Below are 16758 nucleotides of genomic sequence, written 5' to 3' on the forward strand. Positions count from 1 at the left end.
GCGATCCCTCTCTTTTGAGGGCACAGCATGTCAGTTCCCCTTTTACAGGTGTCCTGCCATTCTGATGGAGAAGGCCCACTTTGGGGAAGCATTCTTTGCATACTTTCGCTTTTGCTGTAATGCTGTACTTGCTTGGAAAACAGGGAGGGGGATCACTTTCAGAGACGGGATGGACTCCTTCCCAGCTGGTTTCAGCCTGCTACCAAGGTTGCTGCACCCTGAAGATGAACTGCTATTTATCCTGGGCTTTGATGTTCTCAAAACAACCTTGTGGCACTCTATTGACTCCCGGTGGACTGGCCAGGGGGGCTGGGTTTCATTGTGGGAAGGTAGCTTGTTGCTTTGAGCAGGAATGTTAGATTCCACTTGGTTCTACTGAAACCACTACCTCTCAGTAAGTTCTTTTGATTAACTACATGGAGTCAAGAGTCATGCTTTCCTGAGGGGGACTGCTGGGGGAGGTCCTTACAGTTCTACTTGGATTACAGATTTTACTCCTAGGGCTATTCTGTTTAACACAAGTCTTTCTAAAAGTTTATAGGTAACACAGAGAAGAGCAATTGGCTGTAATTTTGGGGAAAGTTTGGATTCTTCCCTGGTTTCAAAAGTGCAATAATTTTGGTCTTCTTGAATATAGGAGGAAGCCATCCTGAGTATAGTATGGAACTAAAAAAGGAAGCAAGCCTACATTTAGTAGCTGGTTCACTGTTCTTTAGTACTTCTTGGAACATATCATCAAATCCTGCAGCTTTGATAAAGAATCCAGCCACCTCTACACTTTTTCTGCTGTAAATGGGTATGAGTATAAAGAACGTGGTGGAAGATCATGCTTCAGTAATCTAAGTTCAAATCTAATTTATCTGGCAAATTTCTTATATCTTGTTGTCCTTGAAGTATGAGATGGTTAGCTATGAATTCCATGTGATAGTAGAATGTTTTCTTGAAGATATAGGTGATGACTCAAATTTTTAGATAACGGATCAGGCTTAAAAGATTTTCTCCCAATTAGAAATCTAACTTTATCTTCCAAGGACCATTCAAAATGTGGGAAAAATTATAGAAGCTATAACAAGGGATTTAAAAAAAAGTTTACCTGTTTTAGCTTCAGTGGAACCAGAATCATCCCCACCTAAAAGAATAGTTTGGTTAAAGAAGGCTTTTTACATAAAGTCATGCTGTGCAAGACAGAAAATGAACTACCTTTTAATAAAAAGTAAAGTAGAAGCCAGGTTTTTTTATGAAATAATCTTGATGCATGTTTGAAATCAGGAGCTCTTCCAAACATTTCAGTTCAAATGGGATGTTTCATATTTGAAACAGTTTAAATCAGTATGTTCTACATCCCCCTACTTAAAACCAAGCCTTAAGCCTTGTATACTGCTTGTAAAGAGTATGGTATTTTTGCTGAAGTGTTCCTCATTATTGCAATTACTCAGATAATATGTTTTGGTTATAAGCTACTTTTAAAATTAAAACTTTTAAATTGCTTACATGAATTCTCCATCACAAAATTGTAGAAAATGACTTGCTTAAGTCAATGAACTTAACTCACCTTCTAAGGGCAGAATTTAGATTAAAATGTGCTTGACAGCTTAGCTTGACTTTGAGTTTTAGAGGCAAATGGCATGCGACTAAATAGCAAAAATACTACATACACTAAAATAGCAGAAATATTATTTCAAGTTGTGCAAGTAAACTAATATATTTAATTCTCAACCGAAGTACCTCTGATGGATCATACACAGTCACATCACATTAATATGGCAAAGGGACTAAATTAACTACTTATGTTTGCTCTGAAAGAAGACCATTGCTACAAATATATAGGAAAAAGCACTCTTACTGTCTAGTTTCAGTTTGAAGTTATATTCTTATTTCATCTGTGTTTTGCACCAACTATTTTATTTATGATAAAAATATTCTAGTAGAGTTGATATAATCAAAACTGATTTAATGTCATAATAGCCATACATCCCATACATTCTGTCAATTCTTTTTTTAAAATTTTCCTTTTATGCCTGATATAGCATGTTTGTGAGGTACAATTAAATAGTCTATGTCAGGAGTGTCAAACTCAATTTCATTGAGGGCCGCATCAGCATTGTGGTTGCCCTCAGGGGGCCGGGTGGGTATGGCCAGGGTGGGTGTGGCCTACTGGGTGGGCGTGGCTAGAGTGCATATGGCCTACTGGGTGGGCATCGTTTGTATCCTATGGGTGCCTATGGGTGCCTGGGCAGGAGTGGGACAGATCTGAGGGTCTCTGGCAGAAGGAGGGTCTCTGGGCCAGGGCCAAGGCAGTGGGGGCCGTTCCCTCACTGTTTCCAGGGTGGTTTCGCGGGCCACATGAAACCACTTCGCGGGCTGGATCCGGCCCCCAGGCCTTGTGTTTGACATGTCTGGTCTATGTGTCTTATTGTGGCTGCTTGACAACCAATGTCTTATTAAACATACTATATATATTATTATTTTTAATTAACATTAGTAAATGGTTATAAAAATGAATAATAAGTTAAGCTTATATGAATTAAAATATTCTTGTTCTGTAGCTGCCTATAAAATATTAAGGACTGCCCTTACAGTATTAAAAAACATGATGGCTTTATGTAAACAAGTTTAAATTGGCCTTCTTCATTTTAAATGAAGGAGCAAGATTTTACTGAATCTTTAACACATGTAAATATCATCAAAAACAAATGAATACAGTAAGAAAATTAATGCAGTAAGAAGTATCTGATGCACCAGTTTTGAAGAAGATTTTAGTGTAAAAACAGAAACATATGCGGATAACAGCCTACATACCTGAGAAAAGGTTAGAAGCATGGCCTAGATTTTAAAAATGTGTATAATAATATCAGAAGCAACAATCTCATTATGACCAAAACACTCAAATTATGCTCAGAAATATAATTGAGACTTAAATAATATGTTTCTGTTATCAGATGTACATGCAAACCTACACATGAAATCAGGAGCTGGCCCTACAAAGTAGCAATACAAGTAGACCTAGTTTAGTGGTCTACCTGTTTTGCTTGTACAGAGACTATTTATAGTTACAACAATAAGGAAAAAGTAACTTTGTGACCAGTCCTTGCATCTGAAGTTTGTAAAGCAAAGGAAAGCTGAAGTAAGCATATAAACATTGTGGCGGTTTCATTTAGCAACCATTTCACTTATAACCAAGTTACTGGTCCCAATTGTGGTTGCTAAATGAGGACAACCTGTAAAACATTGCTCTGCTTATATGTTTTATAAAAGCAATTCCAATCTTTTTTAGAAATAAATCATGCTATTAAAAATAGGAGAAGTATCAAAGTTATAAAGAAACATTATAGCTGTCAGAACCCATTCCTATTACGTTTCTATCTATCCCCTCTGACCCAAAATCAAATCTCACTTTTCCCTGGGTTCTGCCATGCTCCCAAGAAGGAGGGGGGATGTGCCCGTGGGTTTATTGCCTCTGCTTCCTCTATCTACTACAATGTAACATTTTGCTTTCATTTATTGTCTCTGCTTCCTTTATCTGATACAATATAACATTTTGCTTTCCTGCGTTATATCTTTCTCTGATCTTTCTCTCCCTAAACTGTCAGCTAGAACAACGGAGGGAATAAGGAATGTAACCTCCGTGCCTGGTTTATTTCTACGCTCTCAGAGGAAGGTGTGAAGAGCCGCCTGACCATCTCTGTGTGAAATGGAGATGGGCCGATGTTATCTCCCCTTTTCCCATGATGGACTTAACACTTTGGGATTGGCCATCCCACACTGGCCAAACTATGGGGTTTGTCTTGCTTGGGGATACCTTAACCTATTGTTCTGCATGGGAAATCTCAAATCCTACCTATTATGCCTGCTATCAACTGCTCTTAATAAATGGTCCTGTTGGAGAAATTGCTTCCAAGAGTTCTGCTTTCTAAAGATATGGGTTTGAAGTGGGTCCTGACATTAGACAGGATATGCAGTAATAGTCAACCTGGAAGAAAGACCCTTACTGGGGGACTTTGCAAAATCCACAATGTCGGACAATGGGGCAGGGAAGGAAGAACCCGCCGCGAAGGGGGAGCCCTCCCTCCAGCCAGAACCCTGCCAGCTGTTGGGATCCGAGATGTCCTACTCCTCGGAGGAAGAAGTGGTGGAACCACGCAGCCACAAACCTCAGTGGTCGATGGGTGTTGGAAAGAAAGATGAGTGGGAGAAGAGGTTAAGAAAAGTAACCCTGAGACGAGGCAGCCACCAATCCAGATGGAAATGGAGAGATCCCTTCACCTTAGTGAAGATGAAGGAGATCACGTGGAGCACTCCAACTGGATTTTGGAGAAAGCTATTGACCTGATGAAATGAATCCTTGGCTCACTCGGGGATGAGAAACCTGAACCTCAGGTGCAGCCAGAGAGACACCGAGGGGGAGTCAGAAGCTGAAGCCCCAGGGACATCCGCTGAAACAGCAGCTACCACTTCGGCAACCCCCACTCCCCGCCAACCCGCAGCTGCTGATCAAGTTGGGAGACATCACCAATGTCAACAAAGGCACCGATCCGTCCAAAAATTCCCTCCGTTGGATATGAAATTCGGGGAAGAATCGTGACGTTTGGGATTCTTCCTAACCCAAGTCCTCAGCTATATGGAAGAATACGGATGAGACATTCCCAATGACAAAGCTCGTATCCATATCGTGCAATCAGCTCTGGAAGGGGTGGCCGCAGACTGGGTGGTCAACCTGCATGATTCCAATGCCTCAAACAGTCCATATCCTCACTGAGAAGGTGATTCAAGGACCCCCTGGCTGACTGAAAAGCCCATGAGAAGATCAAAACAATGAAGCAAGGCAGACACCCGGTAGCCGAATATACACAAGAATTCTGGGCCATTGCCAGCAAACTGAACTTGCTGGAAGACATCCTCCTCAGCCACTTCATGGACGGCCTAAACTACGACCTGTATGATGCTTGCCTACCCCGAGGGGACCCACACCCACTACACAAATGGTATGTCCTGGCAGAAGAAGCAGAGGTGGACCTACTGAAGAGGCACTGCTGAGGAAAACTATGGGGCCGCTCACCCCTTGAACCGTCCCGTGAACCAGCAAAACCACAGGCCATGACCAAGAAGTGAACAGGCTGTTTCAAATGCCATTTGTAAGCCCCTCAACAAAACCCAGATCAATCACTGGCTAGAAAATCAGGGAAGTCCCCAGCAAAGACACGAGAACCAGCCATGAAGGCAACAGAGGCTGTAGAGTCCCCACCTTCTTCCAAGTGTGGGCAGGGAACTCCGGCCTATACCGCAGGAGCAATGGATTCCTCAGATGACAATTCGGAGGATGAACCCCTGGTAAGTGGACCCATTGCACCCATCCTCAAGACAGTGACTATACAAGCCCCCTCCATGCCCGAAGCTGCCAAAGTGAAATCCCTAATAGACTCTGGCTGTACCTGCTGCTTCAGCCCGACGCTGGACATGTTATCCCACCTATCAAAAGGGAGAATTTTCACCAAACTAGACCTAAGGGAAGTGTACTAATGAATTAGGATTAAGGAAGGGGACGAATGGAAAACTGCATTTAATTGCCCAATGGGATGCTACCAATTCAAAGTTCTGCCATTTGTACTACAAGGGCCCCCCTGGAATATTTATGCAATTAATCAATGAGGTGCTAGGGGAGCACCTATTCAAGGGGGTCCTGGTTTATTTAGATGACATCCTTATCTTCACTGAGACCAAAGAGGAGCATGTTAAACTTGTCAGAGCATTTTTAAAGAAGCTGCGAGCTGCCTGCCTATATGCCAAACTATCAAAATGCGAATTCCACCAGGAAAAAATAGACTATCTGGGTTATTGCATATCCCCACAGGGCATTGAAACGGACCCCAAGAAGGTCAGGGCAGTATTAGAATGGGCACCACCCCGCACAAGGAAACAATTGCAAAGCTTCCTGTGCTTTGCAAATTTTTGCCGCCAATTCATCCCTTCGTTCACTCCGCCCATCATGAACTTGTTAAAAATGAGGGGGGGGAACTCAGTGAAACCCAGCCAGTCACTGAAATGGACAATGGAATGCCAAGCGGCGTTCAAAAGATTAAAAAGGCTATTTTCCGCCGAACCCATACTGAGGCATCCATAAACCTTTCATAATACAGGCGGATGCAAGTGATGTGGTAGTAGGGGCTGTACTATTACAAGAAAATGACGAAGGGGGACGGCAACCATGTGCCTACACATCCAGAAAACTCTCTGAAATGGAGCAATGCTGGGCGGTGTGGGAAAAAGAAGCGTATGCTGTGAGATGGTTGTTGCTCACGTGGTCATTGCTCCCTTTTCAGGTCTGGACGGATCACAAAAATTTGACAGCACTAAAAATGCCCAGAAAGCTCACCACTAGGTAAGCCCGCTGGTCTCAGCACTTTCACCGATTCCGCTTTACGCTCAAACACTTGCTGGGGCAGGAAACCTCCTGGCAGATGCCCTGTCTCACATGCCCCAATATAACAGCACACGATCCACCAGTTCTAAACCACTCATGCCTGAACCACAATTAGCAGCACCAGTAACCACCAGGGCCCAAGCTAAGGTAAAGACACAACTGGTTAGCCAAACCAGAATTGAATTCTAGAAAACCTTAGAAACAGATGAATGATTCCAGAATAAACACGTGTCCACGATCAAAGATGGACTGCCATGGGTGGGGGAGAAGTTATATTTACCAACCACCCAGAGAGTCACTTTCATGCAGCTGTGCCATGATACAAAATCGGCAGGACATTTTGGACTTGGAAAAACACAACATTTAATCAAAAGACAATTTTGGTGGCCATCCATGAAAAAAGACATAAAAAGCAACGTGGGCAGTTGCCCAACTTGCGCAGCTGCTAAAAGGTTGCAAGGGAAATCGCCCGGTCTGCTACAACCAGTGGCGAATCCCTCAGCCCCATGGAAAGAAATATCCATGGATTTTTATAGTGGAGTTACCAGAAAGCAAGGGAAACACTGTCATCTGGGTTGTTACGGACCTGTTTTCAAAACAAGTGTACTTTATTCCCGGCCAAAAAATCCCCACCACAAAAGTGTTAGCGAAACTATTCGTGCAGCACATCTACAGACTGCATGGGGCACCCCAACACATCATATCAGATAGGGGAGTGCAATTCACATCAGAGTTTTGGAAAGAATTTTTATCCCTTTTAGGAACCACCCAAGGACTGTCACCTAGTCATCATCCTCAGACTAATGGATCGACTGAACATTTGAACTCAGTACTTGAGCAATATTTAAGGTGCTTTATTAATTTCTAGCAAACGAATTGGATGGACCTACTCCCTTTCGCAGAAGTTGCCTACAACAACACACTCCACTCCAGCACAGGCTATACTCCCTTTCAATTAGCCACAGGCCAAAGTTTCAACCCCATGCCAGAACTAACCCCAAATGAACCGGCAATCCCATCACTGAAAGAATGGATAACCCAATTACAAAACATCTGCCCAGTGGTTAGGAAAGCCTTAGACGATGCTAGACAAGCACACAAAACATAAGCAGATAAAAAAGAGTTTAACCTAAACCATTCCCTGTAGGAGAAATGGTATATTTGTCTACAAAATACCTAAAATCCCTACAGCCCTGTAAAAAACCTGGTCCAAAATATATAGGACCTTTTCCAATCAAAAGAATCATAAACCAAGCAACAGTAGAATTAGAATTATGAAAGAACCTCAGACAAATTCACCCAATCTTTCACTGCAGCCTGCTGAAACGAGAACACTAGTCGTCCTTACAGCCAAAAATCCCCCCTCCACCACCTCCAATCATGTTTGAAGGAGAACAACACTTCAAAAGAAATCCTCGATTCTAGAAAATATCATGGGGCAATCCAATACTTAGTAGCATGGAAACACCTTCCCTCCTCACAGAATGAGTGGGTTCACAAACATCACATTAGAGCACCCAAACTTTTGAAAAAGTTTCATACAGAATATCACAACAAACCTGACTAACCTCTATACATATTTTGTTTCCTCTACAGGTGGATCTCGCCTATTTTTTTTCTTAAATTTTTATACCGCCCTATTCCCGAAGGACTCAGGGCGGTTTACAGGGCAGGATGTCAGAACCCATTCCTATTACATTTGTATCTATCCCCTTAGACCCAAAATCAAATCTCATCTATCCCTGGGTTCTGCCATACTCCCAAGGGGGAGGGGGATGTGCCCACGGGTTTATTGCCTCTGCTTCCTCTATCCGCTACAATGTAACATTTTACTTTCATTTATTGCCTCTGCCTCCTCTATCCGCTACAATGTAACATTTTGCTTTCCTGTGTTATATCTCTTATCTGTACTTTCTCTCACATAACTGTCAGCTAGAACAAGGGAGGGAATAAGGAATGTAACCTCCGTACCTGGTTTATTTCTACGCTCTCAGAGGAAGGTGTGAAGAGCTGCCCAACCATCACTGTGTGAACTGGATACGGGCCAATGTTATCTCCTCTTTTCCCACAATGGACTTAACACCTGGGGATTGGCCATCCCATACTGGCCAGATTAACTATGGGGTGGGGTCTTGCTTGGGGATACCTTAAGCTATCATTCTGCACAGGAAATCTGAGATCCTGTCTATTATGCCTACTATCAACAGCTCTTAATATAAAGGTCCTGTTGAGAGAAATTGTTTCCAAGACTTCTGTTTTCTTAAGATGTGGGTTTGAAGTGGGTCCTGACAATAGCAAGCAATTCAACATACCATCAGACCCAAGCAACGTATCACATGCATTTTAGTATAGGGACTGTAGTGAGTGCTTCTTTGCAGCAACAGTTCTGTCAGCCTACATTTTTTTATTCATTTATCTGTGAGCGGAATGGGACTTTTAAACAATATTGTATAAGATTGCACTGCAATGTACACAGTTAGTGCATCTGCTCCAGATAAGAAAAAAGGAGTAGTTATTTATGTCAAGAAGAATTTAACAGCTAATTAAGAGAGTGCGGTGAGAGTGCGGTTTTGGATTGTCCATCAACCACCCCACTGGTGTGAGAGACCAGTGGGGTAGGTTTATCCCGGTAGTTGTACCCTGTCCACCCCAGGCTGGATGCCTCAGCTGTAGTGAGAGGGCAGTTTGGGGTTTCTTTTGCCTGGTTACCGGCTCGGGTGAGAGCGGAGCCGGATTGGGGGACTTGAGGTACTTCCGGACTTAATATCAGTGTCATCTTGATATTAACTTGACAACATCTGACTACCAATTTGTTATAAGTGCCCTATGTGGATATCTTTAACACTATATGGCTCGTCTGCGTTACTCTAGTGCTGACTTGTACCATCTCAGGGGGGCTTCTCCCTACTGGGTACGACCTGCCGCCTTTGTTTGTAAATTCCTTAATGACGAGCCCAATTTTTGCGACCCCGAGAGGTGGCTGGGCATGGATAGGGGCCTCTGGGGAAAATGTATCAAGAGGCCCCTAGTACGTTTTTAGCCGGTTGTTTTAAAGGGTTAGGGAGGGGGGAATGGGAGGGTTGGGAGGGAATTAGGATGTGTTTCTTCAACCGGCTGTCAGTCTGGGCCGGAGATGGTCCCTGGCAAGAGGGGTTTGGGGTTGGGGGCTTCTGGTTTTCCTGGTATTGGGGTGGGGTTTCAAATACCCACGACGATAGGGAATGGCAGCAGGCAGTCACACGGAGGGCCATATCGACATCTGGGATCACGCCCCCACTGTCTTCAAGCGGTGGCGTGCTCTGACCCTCTGGTTGGTACCCATTTACCTGGGGGTGCGGGGGATCAGGTCCCTGAGCTTAGGCTGGTGTACTTCAATGCCAGATCCGTGGTGAATAAGGCTCGCCTCGTCCATGATTTGATCGAGGAGGAACGCGCGGATCTGGCATGCATTACAGAAACCTGGTTGGGCTCAGAGGGAGGTGTCCCTCTGACTGAGCTTTGCGCTCCAGGTTTCTGTGTGTTGCATCAGCCGAGGGCTCAGGGCAGGGGCGGCGGTAGTTATACGGGAGAACTTATGTCCGCGGGAGTACAATGTTTTACAGATAGGCGGGAGTGAGTCCCTCCTCCTGAGATGTGGCCCTAGGGCTGTTAGGCTTGTTGCTCACATACCTGGCGCCCAGCTGTGTGGCAACGGCCCTGCCCGAGCTTCTCGACGCCCTCTCAGGGTTGTCGGTTGAGTTTCCCAGACTTATAGTTCTGGGCGACTTTAACCTTCCTTCTCTGGGAGGGTCGTCTGGGTTAGCTCGGGAGTTCTTGGCCTCCATGATGGCCATGGACCTGACCCAAGTAATTCAGGGTCCGACCCATAGGGGGGGACTCTCAACCTAGTTTTCATATCTGGGCAGTGGCTTGATGATCTGGGATGGGGCTCGCCAACTATTGTCCCCCTGTCATGATCCGATCATCACCTCCTGCGGTTGGTCTTCCGCTATGCCATCCCCCGCTGCTGGGCTGCGGAACCGACCAGGTGGTTCCGCCCCAGGCGCCTAATGGACCCGGAACGGTTCCAGATGGCGCTTGGGTCTATACCTATCCCCCCCACTCACAGCCCGGTTGATGCCTTGGTGGAGGCCTGGGAAAGGGCTGCCACCGAGGCACTCGACCGTGTTGTACACTTGCGACCCCTGACCCGGCGCAGATCCCGATGGACTCCATGGTTTTCTGTGGAGCTCCAGGAGATAAAGAATAGGAGATGGGGTCTAGAGAGCTGTTGGAGATCCAGCCGATCCGAATCTGACCGATTGCAGTTAAGAATCTTTATAAGGTTTTATCTTGCAGTGATGAGGACGGCAAAGGCTAATTACTTTGCTGACCTCATCGCGTCCGCAGATAATCGCCCGGCTGCCCTGTTTAGGGTGACTCACTCCCTTCTCAACCGGGGGGTGAGGGAGGATCCCTTACAGGGGCAGGCCGAGGAGTTTAGTCATCATCTGACGGACAAAATCGCTCAGATCCGGACCGGTTTGGACTCTGACTGGGCAGAGTCTGACGTGCAGGAATCGGGTGGTCTTGAGCGTGTTATCTGGACTGAGTTCTATCCTGTTTCCCCTGATGATGTGGACAGGATGATGAGGAGGCTGAGCTCCACCACCTGTTTGTTGGACCCATGCCCCTCCTGGCTGGTTTATGCGGCTCGGGAGGAGACACAAGGCTGGTTCCAGGCAGTAATAACTGCTTCCTTGAAGGAGGGTATCTTCCCCACCGCCCTGAAGGAGGCGGTGGTGAGACCCCTCCTCAAGAAGCCTGCCCTGGACACAGCTGTTTTAAATAACTATCGTCCGGTTTCCAACCTTCGCTTTTTGGCGAAGGTTGTTGAGAATGTGGTGGCGCATCAGCTTCCTCTGTTCCTGGATGAAGCTGATTATCTGGACCCGTACCAATCGGGTTTCAGGCCCGGGCACAGCACGGAGACAGCATTGGTCGCGCTAGTGAATGATCTCTGGCGGGCTCGGGACAGGGGTTGTTCCTCTGTCCTAGTCCTATTAGATCTCTCAGCGGCTTTTGATACCATCGACCATGGTATCCTACTGCGGCATCTCAGGGGGTTGGGAGTGGAAGGCACTGTTTTGCAGTGGTTCTCCTCCTATCTCCTGGGCCGCTCGCAGTCGGTGTTGACGGGAGGGCAGAGGTCCGCCCTGAGGCCTCTCGTTTGTGGAGTTCCTCAGGGGTCAGTTCTCTCTCCCCTCCTGTTCAACATCTATATGAAGCCGCTGGGCGAGATCATTCGTGGTTTCGGGGTGGGGTATCATCAGTATGCTGATGATACCCAACTTTTCTTCTCCACCCCGAAGCAACCCAGTGATGCCCTCGCCGTGATGTCCCGTTGCCTGGAGGCGGTCCGAGTCTGGATGGGGAGAAACAGGCGTCTCAATCCTGCCAAGATTGAGTGGCTGTGCATACCAGCATCTCGGGTTACCCAGACTATTCCATCTTTAACGATGGGGGGTGAGGTATTACCCCCCATTGATAGGGCTCGCAACTTGGGCGTTCTCCTCGATTCACGGCTCAATTTTGAAGATCACATAGGAGCCGTGACCAGGGGGGCTTTTACCCAGGTTCGCCTGGTGCACCAGTTGCGACCCTATCTGGACCGAGACGCCCTACGCAGTCACTCATGTGCTCGTGACCTCCCGTTTAGACTACTGCAACGCTCTCTACATGGGGCTGCCCTTGAGGACCACTCGGAGGCTTCAACTGGTGCAGAATGCGGCCGCGCGACTTGTGATGGGGGCTTCTCGATACTCCCATGTAACACCTCTACTCCGCGAGCTGCATTGGCTTCCGGTTGCCCTTCGGGTGAGATTCAAGGTGCTGGTGATGACCTATAAAGCCCTAAATGGCTTGGGTCCCGGTTATCTGAGGGAACACCTGCTGCTGGCATCAAGCTCCCTTCGTCCCGTGCGCTCCCACAGGGAGGGCCTTCTCAGGATACTGCCGGTTAGGGAATGCCGGCGGGTTATTCCCAGGGGAAGAGCGTTCTCTGTGGGCGCGCCGGCCCTATGGAACCAGCTCCCCATGGAACTTAGGACTGCCCCCGACCTTCACTCATTCCGCAGGGACCTGAAAACTTGGCTTTTTGAGCTGTCTGGCCCAGGCTGAGGGGTTTTAATTTTTATTAGGCTTTAGTTTTAAATTTCGGGGACTTTATTTAATTGTTTTAATATGATTTTATTTTTTGTATGTTTGTTTTAATCTTCTCTGTACACCGCCCTGAGTCCTCCGGGAATAGGCCGGTATATAAATTTAATAAAATAAAAATAAATAAATAAAAATAAATAATTGAATTGTTAGTAGAAGGCAAAAAAATACTTTGGGTTGGATTATATGCTCCTAATCAACAGCAAGGAGAATTTTATAAACTTTTACACAGTAAGATAATTCAATGGGATTATAAATCGTGTATTTTGATGGGAGATTGGAATGGTGTCCTGGATGCACAAAAGGACAAAAGAGGTCTTTTCAGAAGTATACCAAACCATGCTAGATTGCCTAAATCTTTTTTTTTGAGATAAAAGATGACCTGGAATTGAGAGATGTTTGGAGAGAAAGAAATTTGCAAGAAAAAGATTTTACCTTTTTTTCCAATAGACACCAATCCTTTTCTAGGATTGAGTTTGTATTAACTACTAATGATTTTTTTCTAGGATTAAGAAGATTAAGATATGTCCAAGAAGTCTATCAGATCATAGTCCAGTATGGTTGTAACTGGAAAAAGAGAGTGCAGAGAATGGAGAATGAATGAAAATTTGTTTAAATATCAAGAAAATGTGGAAGAATGTAAAAAACAGATGAAAGAATTTTTTTATATAAATATGCATAAGGGTACTTCTATTGAAACGGTTTGGGATGCAAGTAAAGCTTATATGAGAGGAGTGTTAATATATTTGAATAATAAACACAGGCGAAAACTGGAATATAAGCAAAAAGAATTAGAGGAGGAGATTAAGAGGAAAGAGAAGGCTCTAATTTTGAATCCATCTGTTAAGAAGATTAAACAGGTAATTACTTTGTTAAGAGGTCAGTTTAATATGTTGATGGCAGATCAAGTGGCATCCAATTTATGGTATGTTAAACATAATACCTTTTGTAATGCCAATAAGCCAGGTAGGTGGTTAGCTTACTTGTTAAGGAAGAAACAAAGGTCATGTAATATAGATAGAATAGATTACAAGGGCAAAGAGGTCTTTCAGCAGAATGTTATTAAAAAGGCTTTTGTTGAATTTTATTCTAAGTTATACGTCAAGGATAAGATTCAAGATGTGGATGTAGATAGATATTTACAAGAAGTTAATATCCCTGTTCTTACACAAGAGCAAAGGGAAGGGATGAATCAATTGATAAATGATGAAGAAATTATTTTAGCAATTAAACAATTAAAGATGGGAAAGCACCAGGAACAGATGGCTTGACTGCCGTTTATTATAAAGACTTACAGGTAGAAATGGTGGAGCCTTTAAAAGAATTATTTAGAACAATTCAATCTGGAGGAGAAGTTCCTCCATCGTGGAAAACAGCTCTTATATCGCTGATTCCGAAGGAAGATCAAGATCTTACCTAAACCAAAAATTATAGGCCAATATCGCTTTTAAATACTGATTATAAGATATTTACAAAATTTTAGCAACTAGATTAATGAAGGTAATGCAGCAAATGATTCATAGTGCCCAAACAGGGTTTATAAGTGGTAGACAAATGAAGAATAATGTGAGCCATATTGTAGATTTATTGGAATTTTTGGAAAGGAATAACCAGGTCTCTGCAGCGCTGATTTTTTTGGATGCTGAAAAAGCTTTCGATCAATTGGACTGGCAATTTTTATTTAGGGTACTGGAGAAAATGGAGTTTGGGGATAACTTTTTACAACCTATTAGGGCAATATATCAGAAGCAAACAGCTCAAATAATAGTCAATGGTAGTTTGACAGAAACATGCAATATTGAAAAGGGTACAAGACAGGGGTGTCAGTTGTCACCTTTGTTGTTTGTTTTAACATTGGAAATATTATTGATTAAGATACGAGACTCAAATAAAATTAAGGGAATTAAAATAAGAGATCAAGATTATAGATTGAGAGCGTTTGTGGACGACCTGGTAATTACATTAAGTCAACCGACTTACTCAGTTGTAGAATTGATGGAGATAATAATGTCATATGGAAAAGTTTCTGGATTTAAGATAAATACGCAAAAAACTAAAATATTGTCTAAAAATATGACCATAGAACAAAAGGTTGTTTTAGAAGAGCTAATGGGATTTGAAATAGTTAAAAAGATTAAATATTTGGGGGTATATCTTTCGGCTTCAAATGTAAAATTATATAAATATAATTATGAATTGTTATGGTTGAAAACACAAAAAGAGATAGTTGGAAAAAATTACAATTATCCTTATTGGGAAGAATTGCAGCAGTAAAAATGAATGTTTTGCCAAAATTTTTATTTTTGTTTCAAATGATACCTATACTTAAAAAAGATTCAAATTTGGAGGAATGGCAGAAAGGTATTAATAAATTTGTTTGGGCACGGAAAAGACCAAGAGTAAAATTTAAGATAATGCAAGACGTACGTGAAAGAGGTGGTCTTAAAATGCCCAATTTTAAATTATATTATGAGGCTGCTGCTTTATCATCAATTAGTGATTGGTTCAATTTAACACAAGGGAGATTATTGAATATTGAGGGTTATGATTTGTTATTTGGTTGGCATGCATATTTACTGTATGATAAGAAGGTGGATAATGTTTTTAAGAGGGACGCGGTGGCTCAGTGGGTTAGGACGCTGAGCTTGTCGATCAGATGGTCAGCAGTTTCGCGGGTCGAATCCCGAGTGCCGCGTAGCACAGTGAGCGCCTGTTACTCATCCCACCTTCTGCCAACCTAGCAGTTCAAAAACACGTAAAAATGCAAGTAGAAAAATAGGGACCACTACAGTGGGAAGGTAACAGCGTTCTGTGCGCCTCTGGCGTCTAGTCATGTCGGCCTCATGACCACGGAGAAGTCCTCGGACAAGCGCTGGCTCTTCGGCTTTGAAACGGAGATGAGCATCGACCCCTAGAGTCAGAAACGACTAGCACGCATGTGCGGGGGAACCTTTACCTTACTAATGTTTTTAAGATACATATATTAAGGTATGCTCTGTTGCGATTTTGGAAAAAATATCGACATAAGTTAAATTATAAAATACCAATTTGGGCAATACTTAAATATGCAATAGAAAATTTAAACGTGGGATTTAAACATGATGTGATTACATACAAAGAAATTTTAAGGATAGAAAGGAATGCATGGCAATTAAAGCCATATAATATTTTAAAAGAAGAAAAGATAGTACAAACTTGGTTCCAGTATGGGCAGTTACAAGCAAGATGGAAAGAAGATCAGAAAGTTGGTATTTCGATAACTGATGGAAATTTGGTAAAACAAATTAGAGATCAAGGTCAAGGACATATAAGAAGGATATATAATGCATTGATAGAAATTGACTCAGAAACGGAACTTGTTAAAGACTGTATGATAAAGTGGACCCAGAACTTTCAAGAGGTTATAACAATGGATACTTGGGAAAAGATTTGGGTCAGAAATGTAAAATCTACACAGGCTCAAAATTTAAGAGAATTTTTATAAAATGTTTTATAGATGGCATTTAGACCCTAAAAAATTAGCAAGTATGTATCCGAACTGCCAGCCCAAATGTTGGAGGTGTGGTTGTAAGGATGCAACGTATTTTCATATATGGTGGACTTGTAAAAAAATTAAAGCTTTTTGGATTAAAATTTGGTGGAATATGCAAAAGATATTTAAGGAAAAGATAAGGTTTTCTCCACAGTTATTTCTGTTGGGTATTATTACAGATTGTACTGTCATAGATATTAAATTGATGCTGAATTTAATTATGGCAGCAAGACATTTAGTAGCGCAATATTGGAAGAAGGAGGAACTGCCTACTATAGAAGAGTGGACTTTGAAAGTTTCAAACCTGGTGGAAATGGCAAAGATTTCAGCATATTTGAAAGAACAATCGCAACAGAGATACATTGTGGAATGGAGAAGATGGATCGAATATATTCAGAATAAATATGGGACTAAAAAGTTTCATTCAGCATTTGAATAAGTATTAGTTTTATATGATGTATTATTAGTTATTCATTATTTGTTAGTAATTCAGTTATGTTTAAGGGGAGTTAAAGTGCGATAGAATTTAATGTGTTTTTTTTAGTTTGTTAGCATATTTTAGTTTAAGTTTGTAAAGTTTATACCCTGTATTCAGCTCTGGGAAGTCGGG

The 16758-nt window shown here is 43.1% G+C and overlaps 1 protein-coding gene across 3 annotated transcripts in view; it reads right to left on the reverse strand.

Annotated features, from left to right (window-relative positions):
• The window catches only part of CD99 (CD99 molecule (Xg blood group)), a 108330-nt gene that overhangs the window by 26714 nt on the left and 64858 nt on the right, over positions 1–16758 (reverse strand). For 2 of the 3 annotated variants that reach the window (XM_081327340.1, XM_081327338.1), the window contains one exon: positions 1094–1129. The exons of the other annotated variant lie outside the window; for it this stretch is intronic. In XM_081327340.1, the coding sequence (XP_081183466.1) occupies positions 1094–1129 (36 nt within the window). The remainder of the gene's footprint in view (positions 1–1093; positions 1130–16758) is intronic. 3 annotated transcript variants of the gene reach the window in all.

The sequence above is a fragment of the Vipera berus genome (assembly GCF_964194415.1).
Source record: "Vipera berus genome assembly, chromosome: 4".
Classification (NCBI taxonomy): Eukaryota; Metazoa; Chordata; class Lepidosauria; order Squamata; family Viperidae; genus Vipera; species Vipera berus.